At 36.5% G+C, this 25,214-nt stretch overlaps 1 protein-coding gene and 1 non-coding gene across 3 annotated transcripts in view; one reads left to right on the top strand and one right to left on the bottom strand.

The window, feature by feature from the left end:
• DLGAP5 (DLG associated protein 5) overlaps window positions 1–25,214 on the bottom strand; it is a 40,333-nt gene that overhangs the window by 1,403 nt on the left and 13,716 nt on the right. For both annotated transcript variants that reach the window (XM_037155813.2, XM_037155814.2), the window contains exons 8-18: window positions 23,061–23,323; window positions 21,967–22,091; window positions 21,046–21,172; window positions 19,268–19,353; window positions 18,361–18,521; window positions 14,299–14,391; window positions 11,639–11,858; window positions 9,002–9,188; window positions 7,149–7,209; window positions 6,019–6,211; window positions 5,142–5,188 (exon numbers count right to left, since the gene is read on the bottom strand). In XM_037155813.2, the coding sequence (XP_037011708.2) occupies window positions 5,142–5,188; window positions 6,019–6,211; window positions 7,149–7,209; window positions 9,002–9,188; window positions 11,639–11,858; window positions 14,299–14,391; window positions 18,361–18,521; window positions 19,268–19,353; window positions 21,046–21,172; window positions 21,967–22,091; window positions 23,061–23,323 (1,563 nt within the window). The remainder of the gene's footprint in view (window positions 1–5,141; window positions 5,189–6,018; window positions 6,212–7,148; window positions 7,210–9,001; window positions 9,189–11,638; window positions 11,859–14,298; window positions 14,392–18,360; window positions 18,522–19,267; window positions 19,354–21,045; window positions 21,173–21,966; window positions 22,092–23,060; window positions 23,324–25,214) is intronic.
• LOC119057135 (U6 spliceosomal RNA) lies at window positions 6,616–6,722 on the top strand. Its single transcript, XR_005084003.2, has one exon. It is a non-coding gene; the product is annotated as a U6 spliceosomal RNA (small nuclear RNA).

Here is a 25,214-nt window from a genome sequence, read left to right as displayed (position 1 = left end):
AATGTCCCTCTTAGAACCACTTTTGCTGCATCCTGTAGATTTTATTATGTTGTATTTCTGTTCTAATGTTATCTCTAAGTATTCTTGATTTCTTTGGTGACCCCATTGTTTGTTCAGCAGCATTGTTTAACCTTCATGTTTTTGCAGTTTTTCCAGTTTTCTTTTTGTAATTGATATGACTTCAATCTTCTTGAATTTATTTATTTTTGAAAAAGATTTTAGTTACTTATTTCTAGGAGAGGAAGGGAGGGAGAGAAACATCAATATGTGGTTGCCTCTCCCACAGCCCCTACTGGAGACCTGGTGGGCAACACGGGCCTGTGCCCTGACTGGGAATCAAACCCGCAAGTCTTTGGTTCACAGGCCTGACTCAATCCACTGAGCCACACCAGCCAGGGCTTCATGAATTTATTAAGATTTGTGTACCAATATGTGGTCTACCCTGGAGAATGTTCTGTGCGCACTTAAGACTGTATTCTGCCAGTTTTGAATGGAATATTCTGTATATATCTGTCAAATCCATCTGATCTAATGTATCCTTTCTCTTCCTTTTCTTTCTCTTTTTCTCTTTCTCTCCCTCTCCCCCTTCTCTCTCCCTCTCTCTCCCTTACTCCTTTTACTTTTATTAGCATTTCTTTTCATCTTAATTTACTCCTGGTCCGTAAGTTTTGTGTCTTCAGTTTCTACTGGGATATTTTCCTTCTGTGAACTCCCCTCTTCTGGTTTAGGAACAATCTGCTCTTTTCCACTAAGGATCATCTCTGTGTGGCAGGGAGAGCTCACACACGGGTTAACCCACCCACGAGCTGTAAGTTCTGTGTCACATCTAAGTTCAGTTCTGTTTTGTTTACCTGGATGTGCTCAATGACCAGAGAATCTACATAAAAACCCTTAAGGTCATTATTACTCTGCATTTTTAAGCCTGCATAGCAAAACTTCAGCACTCTTTTTGGGTGACCGACCCTGTGTCTGGCCCCACTGTTTGGCCTGGGCTCACCTACCAACTCCACCATTATCACAATGGAATGGCACACATTGCTTCTGTAAATCGTTAGGTTCTTGGTGGCTTTTTGGATATGCATACCCTTAAAGAGCAGTTTCACGAGTGTTCTTAAAGTGAAGACAAAGATCTTAACCTACTGATTTGCATGATTTTGTGGGGTTTCTGGGTCAAGTGAACAGCACACCATTTTCAGAAGTCATCTCTGGCTGCTTTCAGAAAGAGTAGTTCAGCCCTGGCTGGTGTGGCTCCGTGGATTGAGCATAGGCCTACAAACAAACCGAAAGGTTGCTGATTCGACTCCCAGTCAAGGTGCATGCCTGGGTTGTGGCCAGGTCCCCAGTTGTTCGTGTGAAAGAGGCAACCAGTTGATGTTTCTTTCACACATTGATGTTTTTCTCTGACTCTCCACTCCCTCTAAAAATAAACAAAATCTTTTTTTAAAAAGTGTAGTTCAGTGTTTTCTAAATGATTTTGTCTGATCTGTTGCTGTAAGTTAATGTCCCTTACAGTTATTCAATTGCTTTAATTTCCTCCTTTTAAGTCCATTAATATTACATTTATATTTATAAATGTTACATCTTCTTATTAGGTTGATCCCTTTATGATTATGCAGAGCCCTTGTCTTTTATTATAGTCTTTGTTGTTTTAAATTTTTTAAAAAGATTTTATTTATTTATTTTTAGGGAGAAGAAAAGGGGCAGGGAAGGAAAAAGAAGGAGAGAAACATCATGTGTGGTTGCCTCTCACACTCACAACCCCTACTGGGGACATGGCCCACACCCCAGGCATGCGCCCTGTCTGGAAAATGAACCAGTGACCTTTTACTTTGTAGGCCGGCACTCAATCCACTGAGCCACACCAGCCAGGGCTACAGTCTTTATTTAAAGTCTACTTTTTTCTGATATGAGTATAGGCACACCAGCTTTCCTTTCATTTCCATTTGCATAGAGTATCTTTTCCCATCCTTCACATTCAGTCTCTGCGTGTCCTTATTTTGGAAGTCTCTTGCAGGCAGCATATAGATGGATCTTGTATTGTTTTCCTTTAAATCCATTCAGCCATTCTGTGTCTTTTGGTTGGTAAATTTAGTCTATTTACATTTAAGTTTGTTATTGATAAGTACCATATTTTTCAGACTATAGGATGCACCCCCCCCATTTGGGAGGAAAATGGAGGTGTGTCTTACAGTCCAAATGTAGCTTACCTGGCTTGCTATGTGTATGTGCGTGGGGGGGGGCGGTTGCGGTAGAGTGGGGTCACAGGTAATTAAATATTTTACCAATTTTTTTTTTGCTTCAAAATTGTTTTTCCTATTTTATTCCTCTAAAACCTAGATGTGTTTTATGGTCAGGTATGTCTTATAGTTCTAAAAATACAGTATATACTTATTGCCATTTGTTAATTGTTTTCTGGCTGTTTTTGTAGTTCCTCTTTTCTCTTTCTCTCTTCCTTGTGATTTGACAGATTTCTTTTTATATTTTTTAGTCTCAATTTTTAATTAATTTCTTAATTTACTTATTTTTCTTTTTATAATTGTTGTTCAAGTACAGTTGTCTCCATTCTCCCCCCACCAGGATGGCTTTCTTTACTGTTATGTTTAGATTCTTTTCTTTTTTTCTTTTATGTGCTTAGTATAAGTTAAAAAAATTTTCTTTGTGCTTACCACGAAGTTCATGTATTATATAACATCTATATGTACGTCTCTTTTAAATTGCTAGCAACTTAAGTCTGAATACAGTCCAAAGCTTTACATTGTTGCTTCCCCCCACCCTACAGACTTTATTTTTGATAACACATTTGACATCTTTTTATTTTCTGCTTCCCTTAACTAATTATAGTAATTTTAGTTAATTTTACCACTTTTGCCTTTTAACCTTCATACTTGTTTTATAAAAACATAAATTGACTGATCAATTATTATTACTGTATATTTACATCTTTCAGTGAGATTTTTACTTTCATATGTTTTCTTATTATTAATTAGTGCCTTTTCTTTTCAGCTTAGAAAAGTCCCCTTAACATTTGTGTAGTCTGGTTTAATGGTGTTGAACTCCTTTACTTTTTGCTTATCTGGGAAAATCTTCATCTCATCCTCAATTCTGAGTGATAACTCTTCTGGGTAGAGAATTCTTGGTTGGAAATGTTTTCCTTTCAGCACTTTGATCGGGTCATGCCACTGACCTTCGGTTCATAAAGTTTCCACTGAATTCCCTTGTATGTACTAAGTTGTTTTTCTCTTGCTGCTTTTAAGATTCTCTCTTTATCCTTAACACTTACCATCCTGATTATAATGTCTTTTGACGTATGTCTCTTTGGGTTCCTCTTACTTGGAACTCTGGGCTTTCTGGGCCTGGATGTCTGCTTCCTTCACCAGGGTAGGAAAGTGTAAAGCCATTATTTCTTCAAAAAAAAATTTTTTTTTGGTCCCCTCTCTTCTCCTTCTGGGACCCTTATAATGCAAATGACATTCTGCTTTATGTTGTCCCAAAGGTCACTTAAGGTACCTTTACTTTTTTTTTTAAAGATTTTATTTATTTATCTTTAGAGGGGAAGGGAAGGAGAGAGGGAGAGAAACATCAATGTATGGTTGCCTTTCATGCATCCCCTGCTGGGAACTGGCCTGCAGGGAACCTGTCTGCAACCCCAGTATGTGCCCTGACTGGGATCGAACCGCGATTGTGTGGTTCGCAGGCCCGCGCTCAATCCACTGAGCTACACCAGCCAGGGCCAAGGTATCTTTACTTTAAAAAATTCTTTCATTTTGCTTCTCTGTCTGCATGTATTCCATTGCTTTGTCTTCCAGCTCGTTGATTTGTGCTTAATTTTTATCCAGTCTGCTGTTAAACCCTTGTAGGAAATTTTTCATTTCAATTATAACTTCTGTTTGGTACTTTCTATCTCCTTGTGGAGGTTCTCACTGAATTCACTGATTCTTCTCCCATGTTTGGCAAGCATCTTTATGACAATTACTTTGGACTCTTTTATCAGGTAGGTTGCTTAGCTCTGTTTCATTAAGGGCCCTGACCCATTTGGCAATAGGCCCTGGAAAATTTCAAGGTAAACCAGAGGTGCTGGCCCTGGCTACACATTAAAATCACCTGATGAAGGCCCCACTACAGATCACTGAAATAAAAATACCTGGGTGAAAGGCTACAAACCAACGCTGTAAACACTTAGTAGGCAATAGAGTACTTTTTCCTTCATGCCATAGTTAATATAAATCAAAGCTCTGCCTATAGAGGAACTTAAAATTAATAAGGTAAATAGATTCCTAAAATTTTAAGATGTTAAAGATATAATAGTTCATATTTTCTCTCTTTAAAAATTTTTATTTATCTTTAGAGGGGAAGGGAAGGAGAGAGGGAGAGAAATATCAATGCATGGTTGCTTCTTGTGCGTCCCCTGCTGGGAACTGGCCTGCAACCCAGGCATGTGCCCTGACTGGGAATCGAACCGCAGTTATTTGGTTCACAGGCCTGCATTCAATCCACTGAGCTACACCAGCCAAGGCCATATCATTCTCTTAATGAGATTAAATGTGCTCAGTGTACACTGTGTGTCTATGTGTACCTGTGCCTATACATAAATTAACATGGAGAGATGAGAGCTTTTATAGGAAGGCTTCATAGAAAGACTAATGTTTGAACTAGACTTGAAAGTAGATCACCAAGAATAAAGCCAAGAGAGCTTCCAATTAAAATAGCCTCCAAATAAATATGGTAATCTAAAAGAAATAGAATGAAAATAACCAATGATGACTGAAGGTAGAACAGACATTATCTCCCCAACTGCAAACCTCAGGTAGGCAGAAACTTTATGCTATATTTTTCTTGTATCACTTAGAAATCCCTAACATGATCCAAGCCAAGTATTCAATCAATTTGTCATAATAAATTTGATTCATAAATCACATGGGGAAATAAATCTTCAGAATTTAGAAATAAAAATTACTATACTTTAAAGTATATAAATATAAAATTTTGCTCCCATTTTGATAAAATGCATAAGTATATTTCACAAGAAAGAAAACAATGACGATGTAGATTTTAAACTTTGTACACAAATTAAAAAGTAATGCTCATTTTATAAAACAAATCTAGTATTTACAGAAACTTTTCAAATTAAGTGGAAAACTTACTGAATCAATAGGTTGGCATTCAGAAGTAAGATTTTTATCAAATAGTACTGAAAAACAAAAAAGAGATATTTTTAACTTTTTAAAGACTATTCTTGTACTTAAGGGTTGTTAGAAATTAACAAAGCATTAAGAAATATGAAAAGTTCCATATTACCAAATGCTAAGACAAAAATATAGATTGTCTTATGCTATATAACATTTTTAAAGTGTTTGAATTTCTTAAAATTCTTATCCTTAATTTCAGACTAAAAAAGTCTTCCGTAAGCAAATCTCATGCTTGTAATATTAAAGTTACCCAAAAGATGCTAGATGAAGAACGTAGCCGGAATCCTTTATTAGTCTGGCCAAAGTAATATTCATTTTGTCTCAGGCCTCAGCCAGAACAGCACTGCTGAGTAGCAGGTGAAATTAGGTGAAACCATCAGACATTACATTATAACAAAAATGAAAGAGCCATTTCCCAATGCAGAGCAATCACAACAAAGCAGGCAGAAATAAACATTAGGGAAGAAAAACAGGGCATTTGGAAGGATGGTTTGAGGATGTATGTATTGAAAGAACTAAAAAAGAAAAACGTAAGGGACTATTTTCTAATTCTGAGTTTTCACAAATAGTGAAGGTCTAATGTAAAATGCTGCTTATTTCCAACATGGACTAGTACCTGCTGTTGATTTTTAATAAGTTCACCTCAAAAGATTTTGTGGGAGCGGGGGAGGATAGGGTGCTACAACACAAGCTAATTCTCATAAAATATTTACTATGATTATCCAATTTTCAATCTTTCGCCTTAGAAACTGGTACCCAGGGATGTTTACAATATACATTAGTGTAATTTCACTTATTTAATAAAGCCTCAAATATACTGAAAGGACCTCACCTGACTGGGAAATTTTTATCTCTTCTTCCTGTGAGATGTTATTTTGTGGTGGTATATTTTTTTCAGGGCTACTCATCCAAACATCCTGTGTTGTTACTGAAGAATTTATGACGACCACTTCACCAGCAGGTAGAGGCAAACTCATTCTTTCACTGGGTGAACAATCCATCTCAAAGTTTATCTTACTTACATCCTAGAAATAAAAATGATTATTATATTTAATTACCAAACACTGGAACAATTAGAAAAAGTCTTATTGCTATTAAAAATTATAAAAGTAGCCCAGGCTGGTGTGGCTTAGTGGATTGAGTGCCAGCCTGCGAACCAAAGTGTCACTGGTTCAATTCCCAGTCAGGTTCATGCCTGAATTTTGGGCCAGGTCCCCAGTAGGGGGTGCATGAGAGGCAACCACACATCCGTGTTTCTCTCTCCTCCCTCCCTTCCCTTCTCTCTAAAAATAAACAAATAGAAAAATGATAAAAACAGACGGATGACACTCTAAATGCAGGCTAAAGAACCCCGTGAACCCTACTATCTTGCTTCCTAACTAATTAGTTCGGATAATAATAGCAATAGTATGATTGAAGGAAAGTTTCTGTGCTCGCTTCAGCAGCACATATACTAAAGTTGGAACGATACAGAGAAGATTAGCATGGCCCCTGCGCAAGGATGACACGCAAATTCGTGAAGCGTTCCATATTTAAAAAAAAATGTTTCTCAGCAATACCTGTACTTGCTTCAGAGACTGGCAAACATTTTCTGTGAAGTGCCTGACAGCACATTTTTTTAAAAAGACTTTCTGAGCCATAGAGTCTCTGCCACAACTACTCAACTCTATTCTATTGCAAAGGCAACCAGATATAATACATAATAAATACATAAATAAGAACATAAATAAATGTGGCTGTTATAATAAAAAATAAAAATAATTATCTTGGTTTGAGCTGGAGAATACGAAATGACACTACAGTCTCAAACAGGCTAAAGGCCTTTCAAACAAGAACTCTCCTTTTGTATTACTGATTTTAGATTTCCAGTGGAAATTATGGGGGTTGTTTATGGAGTTACTATATACAATAATATAAACAGATAGCATGCTGGGCAATCTACTACACTAGAGTAAGACTCACATGGTTTCCTTCAGTTAAATCTTGTAATCTAGGACACTGAGCATCTTCTACTATGCTGCTCCTGAAAAAAGAAAAAAAAAATAGCACTGTACTCAGATAATCATTTTGCTATCTTTTGTGTTAGAGACTATCCTATAGGATAAAAAATGGAGCCTGGTTCAAGATCAGGCCTGATCTGAATAGATTAGTTTGGGACTATAGCTACTACAGAGTGGTTTTACAAACCAACTGTATTCTTTCCCAGAAATCTCTTTACATGTTGGTTTTACTGTACTCTTCCCCAGAAAGCTCACGAGCCTCTTTCCATGTTGGTCAGTTCACCAGCAATTCTCTGCACCTCAGCCAAATCCAGAACTACATACCAGAGAAGGTTAGGAGAAAGCTGACTTCTAGGGGAATGAGGAGGGAGGGTGAAACAGTAAGTCGACTATTGTGTAGCTGGAGTTGGCTACATTTACTTGTTAGTTATAGTGTGTACAGCACATAATCCTAATGTTCTTATCTTGTACTTTATTAAAAATATGTCTCAACCTCTTCCAAGTTGTGGGGTTATGTGTATGTGTATACACACACACGTACATATATGTATACACAATATACATATATACATATATATTTTTTCAATTCTTCTAGTTTTCAGCTTCACTTTGCTTTCATTGCATGAAGTTTACTTGTTAAGATGCTCTCTTTCAGGACTATTTTTGGGGAATTAAGTAAAAAGTTTTTAAAGAGTGCCTGTAATATCACCCAAATACAATTATGGATCTTCTTAGTACAAGATAATAAACTACAGGATATACAAAGTAAAAGATCTTGCATTTAAGAAATGATGATAAATTGGTATTTTGTAATCCATAGACTTCTAGAACATTTGAAATATTTTAGTCCCTACGAAGGCTCAATGATACTCTGGTTTATACAAAAAATTAAAAATTCTAAACTTGTTTTATGAACTATTTAAGAACAATAACATTCACTTGTTTCCCCTATTTCAATTCACAGAGCATTCTTTATATTTTTGACAGTCTTGTTTGCTGCAATGACTGAGTATTCAATGTTGTCTCATCCCCAGGTTAATAATAAATTCAATAGTCCTCTCTTAGCTCCAGACTATAATTTTATTTTCTACTTATTTTAATCTTTTCCTATCAGACTTCCAGTACATTTACATTCATGAACAAGGACCAAACAGGTAATTTTGATGTAAGTAAGTAGAAAGAGTGCAAGCAGCATCCAGTGTCACTGATTACAAGTTGAATTTGGGTGCGTTACTAACTTACACAGTTTTGTCACTTGAAAAATGGGATCTAGTACCTCCCAGGGTTGTTGTGAGGATTAAATGAAATGGCGCATGCGAAGAACCTAGAACCATGTGTAGCCAGCCCCTAACAACTGTTCAGTGCACAGTAGCTCCCCCTTCTCTCATGCTCTGCCACCTGTGAGGACAGCAGTCTCAAGGCACTTTCTATAAAGGCCGGTACAAATGCCTCCCTCTCAGTGACCCTGTAAGGAGGCATCAGTACTGCTCTTTGTAGATGATGAAAGTGAAGTAGTTACATTAACTTGTCAAGCACCAAGCTGCAGTCTGTTCAGCTCCAAAGGACACTATAATGACTTCTTTTCTTTTTAGTTCTACTGTGTTCTCTGTCCATCTAAATATGACCATCCAGCAATCTGAAATCTTAGGCCTTAGTTTTCTCGTTTATACAAGAGAAGTACTGCCTATACGTTACAGGGCCATTGTGAAATTAAATTAAAAATATATGGCTTGCATATTTCAGCAGGTTAACAATCCGAAATAGTATTTAACATCAGCATCTAACTAAATTCTTCATAGCACAGTAAAGAAATACCTGTTTTCAGGAATGTTGGAAAGCAGAGTCGTCTCACCAGCATGTTCCCTTGCGGCACCCTCGGGCTCACGGGCTGCTGCTGGTGGGCGCAGACGGCCCGCATCAGCCCCGCTGTCAGACATGGCTTTGCTGACAGACTTGGGTGTCCAAAGTCTTTGGGAAAGACGTTCAGAAGAGAGAGAATGTCCTAGAAGATGAGAGAAACCACCTCAATATCAAAAGTTCTTTCATTCACTTTTCATTATGACTAGGAAGACAGTGCAAATTCTTCCTAGTCCCCTATCAACTACTCTCTTTCTCTTGTAAAATAGTGTTTGTTAAAGTCAAATGCCCAGAGCCTTCAGTTAAAGACAGTATTGAACACTCACATCAGACTCTGCTTCCTATTGTCATCCCACCAGCATAAGCGGTAAGAGATCATTTTAAAAGGCAGAATGCTACAAAGAAAGAGGAAACTAAAACAGAGACAATAACCAGAAAAATTTGGAAGCTGTAATAAAAATAAGTGAAATTTTACTTAGTATATTCAAGAAAATAAATCCTAAGCAACCAGTGAGGGAAGATAGAGTCAACCCAGTTTATACCATAGCGCCCCTCAAATGAACTGCTGGCCTCAAGTGTCTCTGGAAGTGGAGGAGACTGGTTCAAAGTCACTTTAAGGAACAATTAGAGCCCAGGTTGCTTTCCTCATTCCCCACAGCCGGGCAGCTGCCATCCACCTCCCCCCGTCCCCACACCAAAATCAGAAAACTGGAGGCTTATTTAACCCAAAAAGGGAAACAGAGGGTCTCTGATTTAGAGGATAAAAGGTGAGGTCGAAAGATGGGCACTATATAGAAAACAAGGGGATTAAGTGAGTACTTACGGCATTCAGGTTCCCCTGCCTCCTCCCTACCTCTGCCCAACCCCCATGGCTCCTGAAAGACTGGCTGCCAGAATGGCAGTGAGTTATACCCTCCCGGCAACAGACTGAAAGATTATTCTCTGGGGAGTCCAGCCCATGAGGAAAGACAGAAACAGTGATATGCAGGTTTGCAGCATGGGGGTACATAGCCACGCAGAGCCCCGCTCCCACCGTGTGTGGCCACGAATGAGCTCTGGATGTCCACGGAAAGCCTCTCCTGTGAGAGAGACCAAGACCAGACAGATGAAAGTATCTTGGAACAGATATGGACTCTATGGGGGAAAGAAACATAAAAACTCTCATTATGCCCTCAGAAAGATAAGACAGTGCAGTCTTGTCTAAAGGAATACAGCCTGTGCTGAAATGAAACATTCCAAGAATGAGGAAGAACTACTGGGAATTAAAAACATGACAGCTAACATGAAGTTGAAGAAATCCAGACAGCAGAAGAAAATGTTAAGTACAGGAAAGTGACAAAAGTAGTCTATTTACCAAGAGAAAAATATGTATTTCTGAAAGATCAGAGAGAACAAAGGCAAGTAAATCAAAGGAGTAACTCAAGAAAAAACCGACACTAGTTCAGAGAAGGCCGTAAACAAGTTAAGACTCCAAGACTCCATGAAGAATTACTAATCACTACGTTGCACACCTGAAACTAACTGCATACCAACGATAACTTAAAAGTTTTAAAAAGTAAAAGTCGTTGCCTCTAGGGAGTGACAATGGGATGAGAGGGGCTTTGTGGGACACTTCTGTTTTGTAATGAGCCTCATATAACTAAGTGCTCTGTACATAAAACCCAATTTTAGAAAGGTCAACTTTTGCCATAAACTTTGATCTCCCTAGTTACACATGCAGAGTTGGGAAAAACAGACAGTGATAGGCTCACAGCTGTGGAAACCTCTAGGATCCTTGAGAAGCGGGTAGTGAGCAGCCTTGTTATTAGCAGCGAGGCAATTCCTAAACTGAGGTGATAAATTTACATTTTCCTGTAACTGTTAGAGAGCAGCTAAGCTTTATTTTCAGAAAACTTCCTAGTGGACACAGTTAAATAAGAAGGAGAAAACAGCTCTTCAACTGATCAGTACTCAAAGAGGCTTTGGGCCCTTTCTCCTTGAAAATGAGTATCTAGCTCTTAAAGCACCGAGAGAAGTAACTACTGAGATATAATAAGGAACAGACCACTTCAACGGTGCCCTCTCATCCTATGGCTAATAAACTCAGTCTACTAAACATAGTCTATGAAAAACTGCTCTTGAAAAATATACCCAGTTAGGAAATTATAAGAATTGTTTCCCGAAACATTTTAAAACTAGTGTGTTTACAGTTTATCCAAAAGATCAAAGTTTTATATAAGTTAAATGAAAACCACCACCCTCCATAAATTTCATTTTAAAGCACAGTAGGGAGGTTTGATAGTTTATGACTAAGTTTCCTTTGCATCTTAGATTCTAATCCAGCTTTGAAAATCACCCAGCTTCTCATGCTCCATCATGTTCCTTACCTCCTGAGATCCTGACCTACCTCACAGGATTCTGGGATTAAGAGGTAACAACAGAAGTGAAGTGCCTTAGAAAGCATGCAGTTTGCATGTGTTTGTGAGTGAGCATGTAGTCTACTTTCCAGAAGTCACAGAAAGCTTATATCCCTACATGTAAACACGATTTTTCACTTCCTACACAACCTGCCATTCAACCAAGATATTATTAAGTGGTCTCAGAAGAAAAACAAACCTGAAAACGATTTAACAGGACTTTCAACTCTGAAAAATCCAGCATCAAACACAATTTTATCAACTTCCTTTGGTACCACAGAGCCTGCTGCTTCAGCATGTTCTTCCTGCTTAATTCTCTCTCTCATTGCATGTTTTATGGCAGCAAGGCGATTTCTAGCTGCAATTCTTCCACCATCATCCTGTTTTGGTTTGCTTGCTGTACCCGAGACAACTTTTTTCTGCAAAAAGAAATTATGGCATTTATTAAAAGTACTCATTACTACCTTGTAGGAAGAATAAAACATACATAAAATATGTCACACATTCATCATACACTTATCAAGTTCCTAGTATGTTCTAGGAGTCAAAAGGTAGACAGCAAAGTCCCTGCTCTCAAGTTCATAACTTCACAGTGGAAGAGCTAGGTAAAGACACTGAGAAGGACAAATGCCATGTTAGAGACAAATTCAGAGGGCCGTAGGAGAAAATAAAGATAACACCTAAACACCAATCTCCAAAGGCGTCAAGAAAGGCCTTTCTTGTAAAGGAAGTTGCACGGAAGCTGAAATGACAGTTTGCCAGGCTGAACAATGAAGTGAGGAAAGAGCTCAGTAGAGAAGATAGCATGTTTGCAAAACCAGAAGCAAAAGAAGCAGGAAGGAGTTGGCAAGATCAGCAACAGCTAGATTATAAAACCCCTTACTTGTAACCGTTTTATGGAGCCACATTCATACAGAGAACAAAGGAATAGAGATTACTGATGACTTTTAATCAAGAGATTAAGATTATTGCATTTGCATTTTTGCAAGGTCATTCTGGCTATAGCCTGGAGGGCCACAAGCCACTAAGAAAGGAGACAACTACAATGATACAGGGGAGACAATGATGATAGTTAAACAGAGGGAGAAATGAAAAAAAGTGAAGAGATACTTAAGAGGCCCAACTGAAAGGACTTAGCCTACCAGATGGGTGTGGAGTGGAGACAGTGAAACAGAGAAGGGAGAGAACGGAAGAACGTACCCAGGTTTCGATTTTGGACAGCTGGGGGGATGGTCATGCCATACTGAGACAGGGATGCATTGGTGTGTGTGGAGATGATTTCAGTTTGAGATATAGTGATTTTAAGGTAAGTGAGTCAGGATATATAGACCTTAGCAGTGAGTGTGGTCTGAAACAGATTTGGGAATCATCAAAGGGTGGGTAGGACTGCACAGGAAGACCCAGAAAGGAGAGAAGAGAGTTGAGGTACAAATTCTGAATAGGACAAACTTTAAAGGGATAAATGAAAAAGCAAAAATTTGCAAACGTGACTGAAGAATGGACCCAGAGGTAGGAAGAAAGTCAATAGAATACAATTTTAAGAAAGCAAGTATACTATATTTAACACTGCAGAGGGGTTATTTTATAAATAAGTGTCTAATACCTTCAGCAACTACTGGATCAATAACCTTGGTGATATCTGTTCTGGAGGCATAGACAGGGGTAAAGCGTGCAGTGAGTTGAACAAAGACAGTACAGACAACTTTTTTAGGAAGAAAAACAGGAACAGAGGTACAGACACCTGGAGGGAGGTGTGGACGTCATGCATTTTTTTAAATGGAAAAATACATAAAATTCTAAAGATGTCTAAAAACTAATGAAAAAAAAAAGAAAAGAGAAAACAAGGCTAAATGATATGCGGTCAATGAGTAAGAAGTAGGAGAGAACGGTTTGAAAGTACAGTGGCCTATAAAATAAAGTAGGAGAGAGACATCTGGTGATAAGGGGCAGAATTACAAGACTCTGATATAATGCTATACTCATACAGCCATTATCTACCTCACTGATTACTAATGTTTCCATGACTCAATACTCAATATTCAATACAAAATATCCACAGTAGTTTTAAAATGTTCGAGTATCTTTCATTGTTTAGTAGACATGAAACTCATTCAATCAGTTTCATCACTGTCCTCAGGGTCCTTGTCTTAAGACTTCATTATCACAATACTTTTATGAGGTTCTTTCAGTACTCTAACATTTTTAACAGATTCAAAACATTTTCTACTGGACCACATAGCATAATAAAGAACCAACCTAGAAACCCGATTTTACAACCACAGGCATTTTCCTGAAATCTAAAAGTAAAACTGGCAATGCTCTAAGGTGGTTTGAGAAATATTCATTTGAATGAGTTAAAACATTACTAGAAAAAAAATTACTACAAATAGATTAAGGATGGAATCTATCATGTTAGCAAAGATAACTTTACTGAGAAAGTAATAGGAAATTTTACAAGATAAAGTATATATGGGAGAAGGCAGAAGTTATTTACTACTACTAGTAGTGGTAAAAAAAATACATACATATATATATATGCATATATATATATATATATATATATATATATGCAGAGTTTAAAGAATAAAACAAATATGTACATATCCACTACTTAGCAACTCAGAAGCTGTCCGGGTACCCCAATTCAGTCACAGGCCCTTCCATTCTCCCTCCAAAAATAACCATTCTGAATTTTGCGTACATTATTTCCTTATTCCTTCTTCAAATACAATCAAGAATTGTAAGTAACATATGGGAACTTAGTTTGCAAAATGATAAAAATATGAAGCTAAAAGTTTTTAACCGTTAAAAATAAATCATTAAATTATAAGAGTCTATAATAGAAAATCAAAAACTTACCCGAAACACCTTTTTGCTTGTATTATTGTTACTTTGCCACCCAGATTCCTCAAGTTTGGTCAGATTGTTGAATTTTTGGTTTACATCTTCTATCTGTTAATAAAGTACAAACTTATCAGTTTAATGCTAACTATATTAATATTACAAACTAATGAACTGAGACTTCCAAAAAACAGAGAATGACTTGGACTGGTGACAGATAAAATAAGACTAAATCGCCCTGACCAGTGTGGCTCCGTTGGTTGGGCGTCATCCCACAAACCAAAAAGTTGCTGGTTCAATTCCAGGTCAGGGCGCATGCCTAGGCTGTGGGTTCAATTCCCAGTTGGGGGGGTGTGCAACAGGCAACTGAGCAATGTTTCTCATGTCAATTTTCCTCTCCTTCTCTTTGTCCCTCCCTTCCCCTCTAATGAATAAATATTTTTAAAAACTAAGAAAAAAATAATTAGACTAAGTTAATCTCAATTTAGTATTTAAATCAAGAATTCTTTTTTTTTTAATATTAAATTTTATTTAGTTACTTTTCAAGTACATTTTTTTTAATCTATTTCTCCCATCCCACCGCACCCCCCCGCCCGGTCTCCCCCCTCCCTCCCATTTCCACCCCCCCTAGTAAATCAAGAATTCTTAATGGTAAAATTGTTCATTGCCATTTTTGATCTCATAAACTTTCAAAATCTACATAAAGGATGTCATACATGAGTAACTCTCCTAAATAATATCACTAAAATGGTAGGAGAGATATTATATATTACAGAATGTGATCACAAGTTCTGTCTTTTTAATAAAATAGTTTATTTTCCTACTGAAGGATATACTGGTTGATTCCCAGTTTTGGCAATTAAGAATACAGCTGTTATAAGCACATGTATATGTTTTTGTCTAAACATATGTTTTCAACTCTTTTGGGCGAATAGCAAGAAGTGTCATTGCTGAATCCTATGGTAACAGTGTGTTTGGTTTTGTAAGAGACTGCCGAACTGTCTTCCAAAGGGGCTGTGCCGTTCTGCATTCCCACCAGCGACAAACGAGAATTACTGTGGCTCCCCACCCTCGCCAGCATTTGGTGCTATCATGTCATTCTAATAGATGTGGTACTTCATTGTAGATAAAATTGGCAATTCCGTACTAACATATGATGTTGAGCATCTTACCTTTCATATGCTAACCTTCTTTGCTCACGTGTCCATTCAGGTCTTTTGCCTGTTTTTAAATCAAGTTGTTTTCTTATTGAAAAGGTTTTAACTTTTAAGAGGTCTTTGTATATTTTGGAGAAGAGCATCTTTATCAAATGTGTGTCTTTTGCAAATATTTTCTCCCAATCTGTGGTTTATCTTCTCATTCTCACAACACACTCATTTTAAAAGATTCAAATAATGGCCCTGGCTGGTGTAGCTCAGTGGATTGAGCGCGGGCCTGCGAACCACACAATCGCGGTTCGATTCCCAGTCAGGGCACATGCCTGGGTTGCAGGCCAGTTCCCAGCAGGGGATGCACGAAAGGCAACCATACATTGATGTTTCTCTCCCTCTCTCCTTCCCCCCTTCCCCTCTAAAGATAAATAAATAAAATCTTTAAAAAAAAAATATTCAAATAATGTATTAGCAGAATGGGAATGTATGATCCCCATTCTTCTGGTATTTCCATTCTCCCCCAAAGTGGTAAACATGCTTTGAGTCCTTTTACTATGCATTTATATGCACAGGTACTCATAATCTGTCTCTCATGAAACATAAATGTCAGCCCTGGTTGATGTGGCTTAGTGAGCTGGGCATCCTCCCGCAAACCAAAAGGACACAGGTTAGATTCCTGGTCAAGGCACATGGCTGGGTTGCAGGCCAGGTCCCCAGTTAGGGACTGATGTTCCTCTCACACATTGATGGTTCTCTCCCTCTCCCTCCCTTTCCCTCTAAAAAATAAAGTCTTTGAAAATATGTAAATATCAAAAAGACTCAGGATTATACTTATGACATTCATTTTCAACAAAAGCGTCAATGCAATTCAATACGAATACTTTTTTCAACAAACAGTGCTGGGAAAACTGGATATCCACAAGAAAAAAGATGAATGTAAACTCTTACCTACACCACAGACAAAAAAGAACTCCAAATGGATTATAGACTTACCAAAGTGTAGGAGCTAAAAGTATAACACTTTAAGAAAAAAACGTAAGAGAAAATCTCTGTGACCAGTAGTCAGGCCAAAATAGTTCTTAGCTATGATGCCAATATCACAATAAATGGGAAAAAACCTGATAAACTGAGCTTCATCAAAAGTAAAAATGTTTGCATTTCAAAAGACACCATTAAGAAAATTAAAACGCAAGTCACAAATTGGGAGAACATTATTTGCAAATAATATTTCTGATAAAGAACTTGTATACAGAATGTATAAAAGAACACTTATAACTCAATGCAAAGACAAACTCAGTTTTAAAAATGGACAAAAGGTCTGAATAGACATTTTACCAAAGAAGACCTATGAATGGCTGATAAATACAAGAAAAGGTGCTTAACATTTTTACACTAGGGAAACGCAAATCAAAATGCAAAGGGACGCTTTGCACACAGTAGGATGGCTATACTAAAAAGACAGAAAATAGCAAATACTGGTAAGGATGTGGAGAAATAGGAACACTCATACATTGCTGGTGGGAATGTAAAATGGTTTAATTACTTTGGAAAACAGTTTGGCAGTTTCTTAAAAAGTTAAACATAAATTTAACATATGACACAGAAAAATCTAGGTATCTACCCAAGACAAAAGAAAACATAAGTCTATGCTATGTATGTGAATACTCATGGAACATTACTCATCATTACCACATACTGGAAACAACCTCATTGTCCATCAACTGGTGAATGAAGAGTGATATATCCAAACAACTACTACTCAGCAATGATAAGCAACAAAGTACAGATAAAGCTACAATGTGGAGGAACCTCAAAAACATCATGCTAAGTGGAAGCCAGATACAAAAGACCATATATTAATATCATTCTATTTAACATGAAATGTCCAGAAAAAGCAAATCTACAAAGTTAGTAAGTAGATTTAGTGGTTGCTTGGGAATGGGAATGCAAACAGGCAGGAGGGATCTTCTTGTGATGATGAAATGTTCTAAAGCTGGACTGTGGTGATAGTCGCACAATTGCAAATTTTACTAAAAATCACTGAATTATACTTACCACAGGCAAATTTTATGATATGTAGACTATACTTCAATGCAACTCTTTGTAAACAAAGAGATAAACAAATAAATGTCCCAGGAACCAACTTGAAAAAGTTCCCATTGGGAAGTGAGCATCAATATAGTTAAGTGTAAACGATGCAACACATCAAATACCTTTAAATCCATAAGTAATGAGACTAAGAAACAAAATTAAACGGTCATCATTAAAGGACGCCATTGAACCAACTCATTATTATGAAAACTGGTAAATATTTTAAAACTGGCCATAAAGTAATGCTCACATCATTATGACTAATGATTGTTAGCTACTAGTTATTGAAAGAGTATCTTATACGTTTATTTCTGAAATAAGCTTAAAAAGCTAGAGAGTGTCATCTCCTCCACACCTTTACTGATACTCCTAGTATTTCCCTCTATTGCAGCATTTTTTAAAAATTAGACTAGAATTATACGCGGTGTCTGACTCACTAATAAAACCGTAAAACTCCTCTGGGACAAAGAACGTGTCTTCGACTCCTAGTACAGCGCCTGGCACACAATAGGAACTGAACGATGGCTAGATGAACTGAACTACTAAACTATATTTACTCATTTTCTCATGTGTATAGTCAGAGACTATTCAACAGTTGACTATAACCTCAATTTCCAACCATATAGAAATTATCCTGACAATATGGGGGAGGAAGGGGCAACAGTCATAAAATGTAGACAGTGGTTTTACAGTTTATAAAGGTACTATGAATTACCTCACTTACCATTACAGGTACTTAAGCAGCTACTATTACTGCCATTTTACCACTGTTACCTCACTTAAGAAAAAAAAAGACTGGACTCAAAAGTCAGTGCATTCCAAATGCTTGACCACATACCTGAAAACTAACCATATCCCAAAATCCATCCAGATCTGTACAGGTAATCTCCTTTGCACCCCGTTTATGTTCACAATCATCCACTAGTCCTTCGAACTGTTTGAACCTTTCTTTCATAAGGAGTCTTGTTTGACCAACTGCTGTGAGAATAAGTTCTTTAGCTAAAGGAAATAAGAGGTTTTTACAAGTTAAAGGGCAAAACAGAAACTTTATTGCCAGCCAACCAGCTGCTAAGAAGACCTCACCCTGAATGTCCTATCAAATTCTTAACTTAAAGCAAAACAAAAATGTTACAAAATGTTGTCATACAAATACTGAGCATTAACTCTCTGCTTCAATTACTGCTAAAAATAAGCATTATTTATTGTCCTAAGTACTGTTACATAGCGAACAGCCTTGCACCCTTCCTTGTATTTTGTAAGAACCCAACCTCAGAAACCTCACTGCACATCAGTAGTTAAGGAAGGCTTCACAGTGACAGCACACAAGCGATTTTTTTCTAAACAGCTTCCCCAAATAAGGAAGACTAAGGAACTTTTCAGAAAATCTGTTCCACATTGGTATTGGTAATTTTCATTCAGAAAATACTTTTGTATAATTAAGCAATACCAGATACAGATGTCACTTATAAAGACACATGAAGAATATCTAATAGTAAAACAGACAAATGTCTAACTCTCAGGAATGACAGATAATATTCTAATTATATATACCTCTTTTAAGTAATGTATCAGTTTAGCAGAGATGTTAGTGAACATATATTGAAATGAAAAAATTCTCGCCATTTGGAAAAACAAAGTATGAAGTTGGAAAACACCAGATTTTTAAGTTTCAGTGTAGTGTAACCACATTAAGATAAAAAAAAGATAAAGCTAAAATGTAAAAAAATATATAAATGTTCCCTTACCATCATCTGGAATGTCCAAATTAAGCTTCCTGTCCCACTCCAGGCACTGAGAAGTTAATTTCTCAGTTTCTGACTGAAGAATATTTCTAAAATTATGACATACATTTCAGTTTTACAAATGTCTCTCACACTAATATCTAAGTATCAGCATTATGACAGTTATACAATATTATTTCCAAGAGTTGATGCTTATTTTATCAACTGTGACATAATAAACCCCCCAAATACAAGTGGATATCCTATATACATCCACCCTCGTATACCTAGTTATCAGGTCGTGCCTGTCCAAAGGCAGTGGCTCTCAGCTGGAGTCAATGCCCCTGGCCCCACACCTTTGGGGAAGTCTGGAGTTATTTTTTATTGTCTGGAACTAGAGAAGTCCTACTGGCCAAAGATACTACGAGCCTCGTATAATGCAGAGGACTGACTGCCCCCACCTCCACAAGAATTATCCCATCTAAACTGTCAACATTCAAAGTTGAGAAACCCTGGCCTAAGGGTAAATTTAATATTTCTTTATAAAAAGCATCCTAGCAGGAGAAACTGGGGATAATTTTTTGATCCTTAGAAGAAAAATTTAGCTATTTATATTTAGTGGCATAAGAGAGAACACCTTAATGAGAAAGGAGCCCTGGCTTAGATCTGACACTAGTTAGTTGACAGCGTCTGGAGGCACTGCTTGGTTTAAGTTAAGCAATACAATGGACTAGGTAGTCTCTAAAATCCCCCACAAATCTAAAACCTGATGCTCTAACAACAATTCAAATGGCTCTCAAATATATAAAAAGATACTCATTCATCATACAGCAAATGAATATTAACACTATAGCAAAATAATATTTCCTATTTGATTGGCAAAGCTCAAAAAATTTAATATTGCATTCAAAAAGGTATTAGAATTTTCCTGCTACATTTCCTCGGGAATAATAATATGTAAAACTTCCTATGTGATGTGGAGTGTTAGGGTCCTTCTCCAATTGTTTCCAAGGCATTTAGATGGCATGACTGAAGTTCCCCACACAGGATATTAATTTTTACACTTCAGTTACAGAAACATAATCCTATCTCATGAGTTAGAGGGCCAAACAGCCTCCTACCAACTCCGGTTATCAATCCTTTATAAAGTAAACATTAACTTCGATTCTTTGTGGGAGGCAAAAAAGTGAGAAAACAGGAACTGGCATACTTTCCTGGAGGGAAATGTCAGTTAAGATCTTTACATATCTGCATATGAAAAAACTGAAAAGCATACAGGCTGTTCTTTGAAGCCGTGATTGTAATAGTAACAGAGTGAACCGAATATAAATGACCATCTATAGGGACCGATCTATTAAGTAAATTGTGGTACATCCATATAATTGGATACTGTGTGGCCATTACAAACACACACACAAAAACAACAACATGAGGAAGTTCTTCAAGTGCTAAAATAGAATGTCTCCTACATGAAAAATAAATGAAAACAGAATAGTATGCTATTGCATATATAAACAAAGAAAAATATGCTTATGTTTGCCTGTATATGCCTTGTCTATCTCTGGAAATATTCAGAAGAAATGAATAACACTTGCTTCCCTGGAAGCTTCCAAGTATGGATGGGGTTGGGAGGCAGAGTTGAAAAAAAGACTTGTCATTTGTACCTTTTTCTACATTTTGAAATGACCCAAAGTCAGCTTCCTTGAAATTCATCTATTACATTAAAGTTAAAAATAGTTAATTTTGATTTAAATGTCTAGACATCAATACAAAATTCTCGCACTAGGAACAAATGAACAAACCTGAAATATGGCACATCATGCTGTGGCTGAGATATCTGACCTTCACTTATTTCAAGTGATGGGATTTCTTTCATTGGAAGGCCACTTGAATTTTTAATAGTAGTTTCATTTTTATTTAAGACATTTTCTGTAAAGAAAATATTACATATAAATTTCTTTTTTTAAGAACAGACCTTTGAGACATATACCACAAAAATGGTTATAAATACACAAAGAAATGGACAGATCCAAAATAATTAGGGGAACCATTACCACAACTTGAGAAACTGACATATAATAAAATATACAAAAAAGGAGGATTTGAATATACAACTGACAAGTTTAACCTAATAGATACATAAAAAATAAATTTCCTAACAGAACATAAAAGTTGTTTTCAAACACCCATGGGACATTTACAAAAAAGAGTATTAGGTCACAAAGAACTTCCACAGCCTATGACCATAGTACTAACTTGACCAAATATAATATACATTCACTCACTGTTGTTAACACACAGACACATACATTTCCATCAGGGGTCCAGAGCTAACGCTGTGTGGGATGGTGACACAGTAGATGCGTACATATAAATTTCAAAGTAGCAACTCCTAAAATGACAACCCCCACAACAATTTTTTTAATCCTTGAATTTTTTCAGTGTTGAATTTCAAAATTTTAATTCTGCTTTCATGATTTCATTCAACACACCTCTAAAGTGTCGCTCAACACTTTCATCTCTTCACATTTACAGCCATGCCTCCTCCTCTCGTCTTGCTCGTGCCACCTAGGTGCCCTTCTCCAGATCTTTCCACATGCTTTCTGATCTCTTCTGACCCTGAGATCACACCCTTGAACTACATGGGGAATGGAGCTCTAAAACAATTCACTAATAAATCATAATCCAGAAAAGCAAGTAAAAATTTAATTGAAATACCATACCTTTATTCCAAACTGTTAGAGAATCCTGAGGGTATTGTAATTTTGAATCTTGATGTACTGCCTTGGCAGAGTAAATTTCACATTTTTGTGCCAATGTTTCTTGTGTTGCATCTTGAATCTTGCCACTAAAAACAACAGCAAAAATAGACTTCATTAAACATGAACCCCATATCTCAGATTAAAGAATTTCAAAATTATGTTGCTTTTGAACAACATGGGATAAAACAGAAAATTAGTCTCCATTTTTTAAAAATGTGTCTTTTCTATAGGGAAAAATTTTAAACATCATAGTGGGAACATCCACCTTCACTAACTGTAATGAGATCTCAAGATTCTGAAGATCTCTTAATAAAACATAAACACTTAGTCTTGGAGCAGTTTCCAGTAAATTTGCTGCCAGCCAGTCTTTGCAAAACAACCTTGTTCCTTCTTTTAAAAGATTCTAACTGACTTTCTCCCACTCTCTGCAACTTTGCAAGTTAACCATTTTTGTCTTTAGAGATAGTTTTTCTAAAGTGATACTCAGCAAGCAAAAAAAACCAAAACAAAACAAACAAAAAAAACCACCCCAAAACTCAAACCACATCTTGCCTATATTATACCAATTTCTTCTTTCTAAAAATTTATTCCTAAGTATTATAATACTCACTTATTAAAACAAAAAAACCCCACATATTGTACCATAAAAATGGTAACAACAACACATAGGAAATATCAAAGCTATCAAATACATTATTATAGCTTTCTGAAAAAAATTTAGAAGACCAGATTTTCATGTTTTATAATTAACATCATTTACTAACTAAATAATAACTTTAAAAAGCACAGAACAGCCCTGGTGGGTGTAGCTCAGTGGCTGCGAACCAGAGGGTCACTGGTTTGACTCCTAGTCAGGGCACATGCCTGGGTTGTAGGCCAGATCCCCAGTGAGGGCCACATGAGAGGCAACCACACACTGATATTTCTCCCCCTCTCTAAAAATATATAAATAAAATCTTTAAAAATAAAAAATAATAAAAAGCACAGGACAAACCTAAGAAAGGCATTTGTTATCCACCTTAGCAAGGAATTAAATATTAATATTACATCCTTACACTTCTGCTTGTACAGGAGTCCAGGTGTAACGGGGTGTCAAGAAGGCCTCGGCACTTCGGGGAGTCATGGGTGTAACCTGATAGGTCTTCAGACCATCTAGTGGCTGAAATATAAAATCTTTAGGTGCGAAGGAATTCTTTCCTTTTGTTTTTGCAGTGTTTGTCTTAGGTAAGTTTTCCATTTTTGATAAAATTCCATCATTTGTTGCACTGCTTTGCGAATCCAAATTATTTTCTTCACTATCAACTTGAAAAGGAATGACCTAGATATGAATAAACAAAATAGAGTAAGAATTTCTCTTCTTGGGATATCCTGAAGCAATTTTTACAGGCCTGAGAACGTGCAAGCTGAGATATATGTGCCATGTACATAATTTACGAGACAAAAACAAATACATCTGAGTGTGTATGTGGAGTCAGAAGACCAGCTACACTGAACCGTTGCTGTGTTCCAGAAAGAGAACCAATCCTTATTAAAAGAACTAAATATGTAATTGGTTTTAAGTATTACAACAAATTAAAATATATGAAAACTAAGGTAGAAAAGTTGACTCATCTACCGATCACATATATTTTTACTTAAAGTATGATGATAATTATAACAGTTTGAAAATCATAATCCAAAATTTACTGGATGACTGCTATTGTCAAGGATCAAATCCTTCATCGCATGAGCAAAAATATTTTTAATGTAACACGGTAAGATTAACCATATAAAATATGAAATGTATTTTCTTTGTCAATTAAACTTGCTACCTGTTTATTTTACTAAGATATAATTGACATATAATAGTTTCAGGTATACAGCACAATTTGATATTTGTATATACAGCATCGTGATTCAATATTTGTATGTATAGCAAAATAATCACAAATAGTTACAATTTTTCAAATATTTTTTTAATTTAAATTTTACTTTTCATTTATTTTTAGAGAGAGGGGAAAGGAAAAAGAAAGGGAGAGAAACATCAATGTGTGGTTGTTTTGCATCCACTGGATATATGTTTTGCATCCATCTCTTGCATGCTCCCCACTGGGGACCTGGCCCACAACCCAGGCGTGTGCCCTGACTGGGCATCGAACCAGCGGCCCTTTGGTTCGCAGCCTGTACTCAATCCACTGAGCCACAACAGCCAGGGCTACACATTTTTTTCTTGTGATGAGAACTTTTAAGATTTATTCTTTGTAACTCTCAAATATACAATGCAATATAACTAACTATAGTCACTATGCAGTACATTGTCTCCCCAGGACTCACTTATTTTATGACTGGAAATTTGTACCTTTGACTACCTTTACCTATTAACATTCACCCACTGAAACATAATTTTTACAGGTTTCTATGTTTTGGATTTTTAATGAGATATTAACTGAAACTACAGTATTTTGACCTGGACAAGAGTTCAAGGGTAAAAACGTCCCTGAGGTGAGCGTGGGAATTAAAGTGAAAATGAGTGATATACAGATAGATGATATATCATAAAATGTCCACTTGACACCAATAGAGGGGTATGGTATGCTAAAGTAGGTATATGGTTGTTCATACGGAAACAAGATATGTAGGTTAAGATTACTGCAACAGCTTTATTAACTCAAAAGAATGTTATTCACAATTGTAAATCTACTTTTGCCCACCCCACAGGGTAAGGAAAAAGTAGGTTTACAGTTGTGAGTATGCAAAAAAAAATTTATTCTTGTATTACTTATTATTGTATTATTTTATATATGAACAACTGTTAACCTACTTTTGCCCCACCCTGTATAACTGTATTAACCAATGTCACCCTAATAAATTTAATTTGAAACAAACACACAAACAAAAAATGAATGATAATCCTTCAGAAGAAAATCAATCTCATGGGAGGAGCGCTGAAGTATAGCTGCTTGCCTGTGCAGATTCACTCTGTAGTGTCTTCCTGGAGGATCTGTTTGATTTTTAGTAAGAATATAGTCACTTTGGCTTACCTTTTTCTTTTTTTAAGGTTATAGAATTGTAGCATGGATTATAAATTATAAACCAAAGGATGGGTCTTCAAAATAGTGGCTCTTTTTTGGAGACTCTACTAGGCTCTATGCGAGATGCTACCAGAAACATGAGGTTATTTAATTCTTAATACTAGTCTATGTAGGTATTACATGTTACAGACAGAAAGA

This window comes from Artibeus jamaicensis, unplaced genomic scaffold (genome assembly GCF_021234435.1).
Source record: "Artibeus jamaicensis isolate MK-2021 breed Jamaican fruit bat unplaced genomic scaffold, CSHL_Jam_final contig_548, whole genome shotgun sequence".
In the NCBI taxonomy this organism is placed as follows: domain Eukaryota; kingdom Metazoa; phylum Chordata; class Mammalia; order Chiroptera; family Phyllostomidae; genus Artibeus; species Artibeus jamaicensis.
The sequence above is the reverse complement of the archived record's forward strand: the minus strand, read 5'-3'. Positions and strand labels throughout refer to the sequence as shown.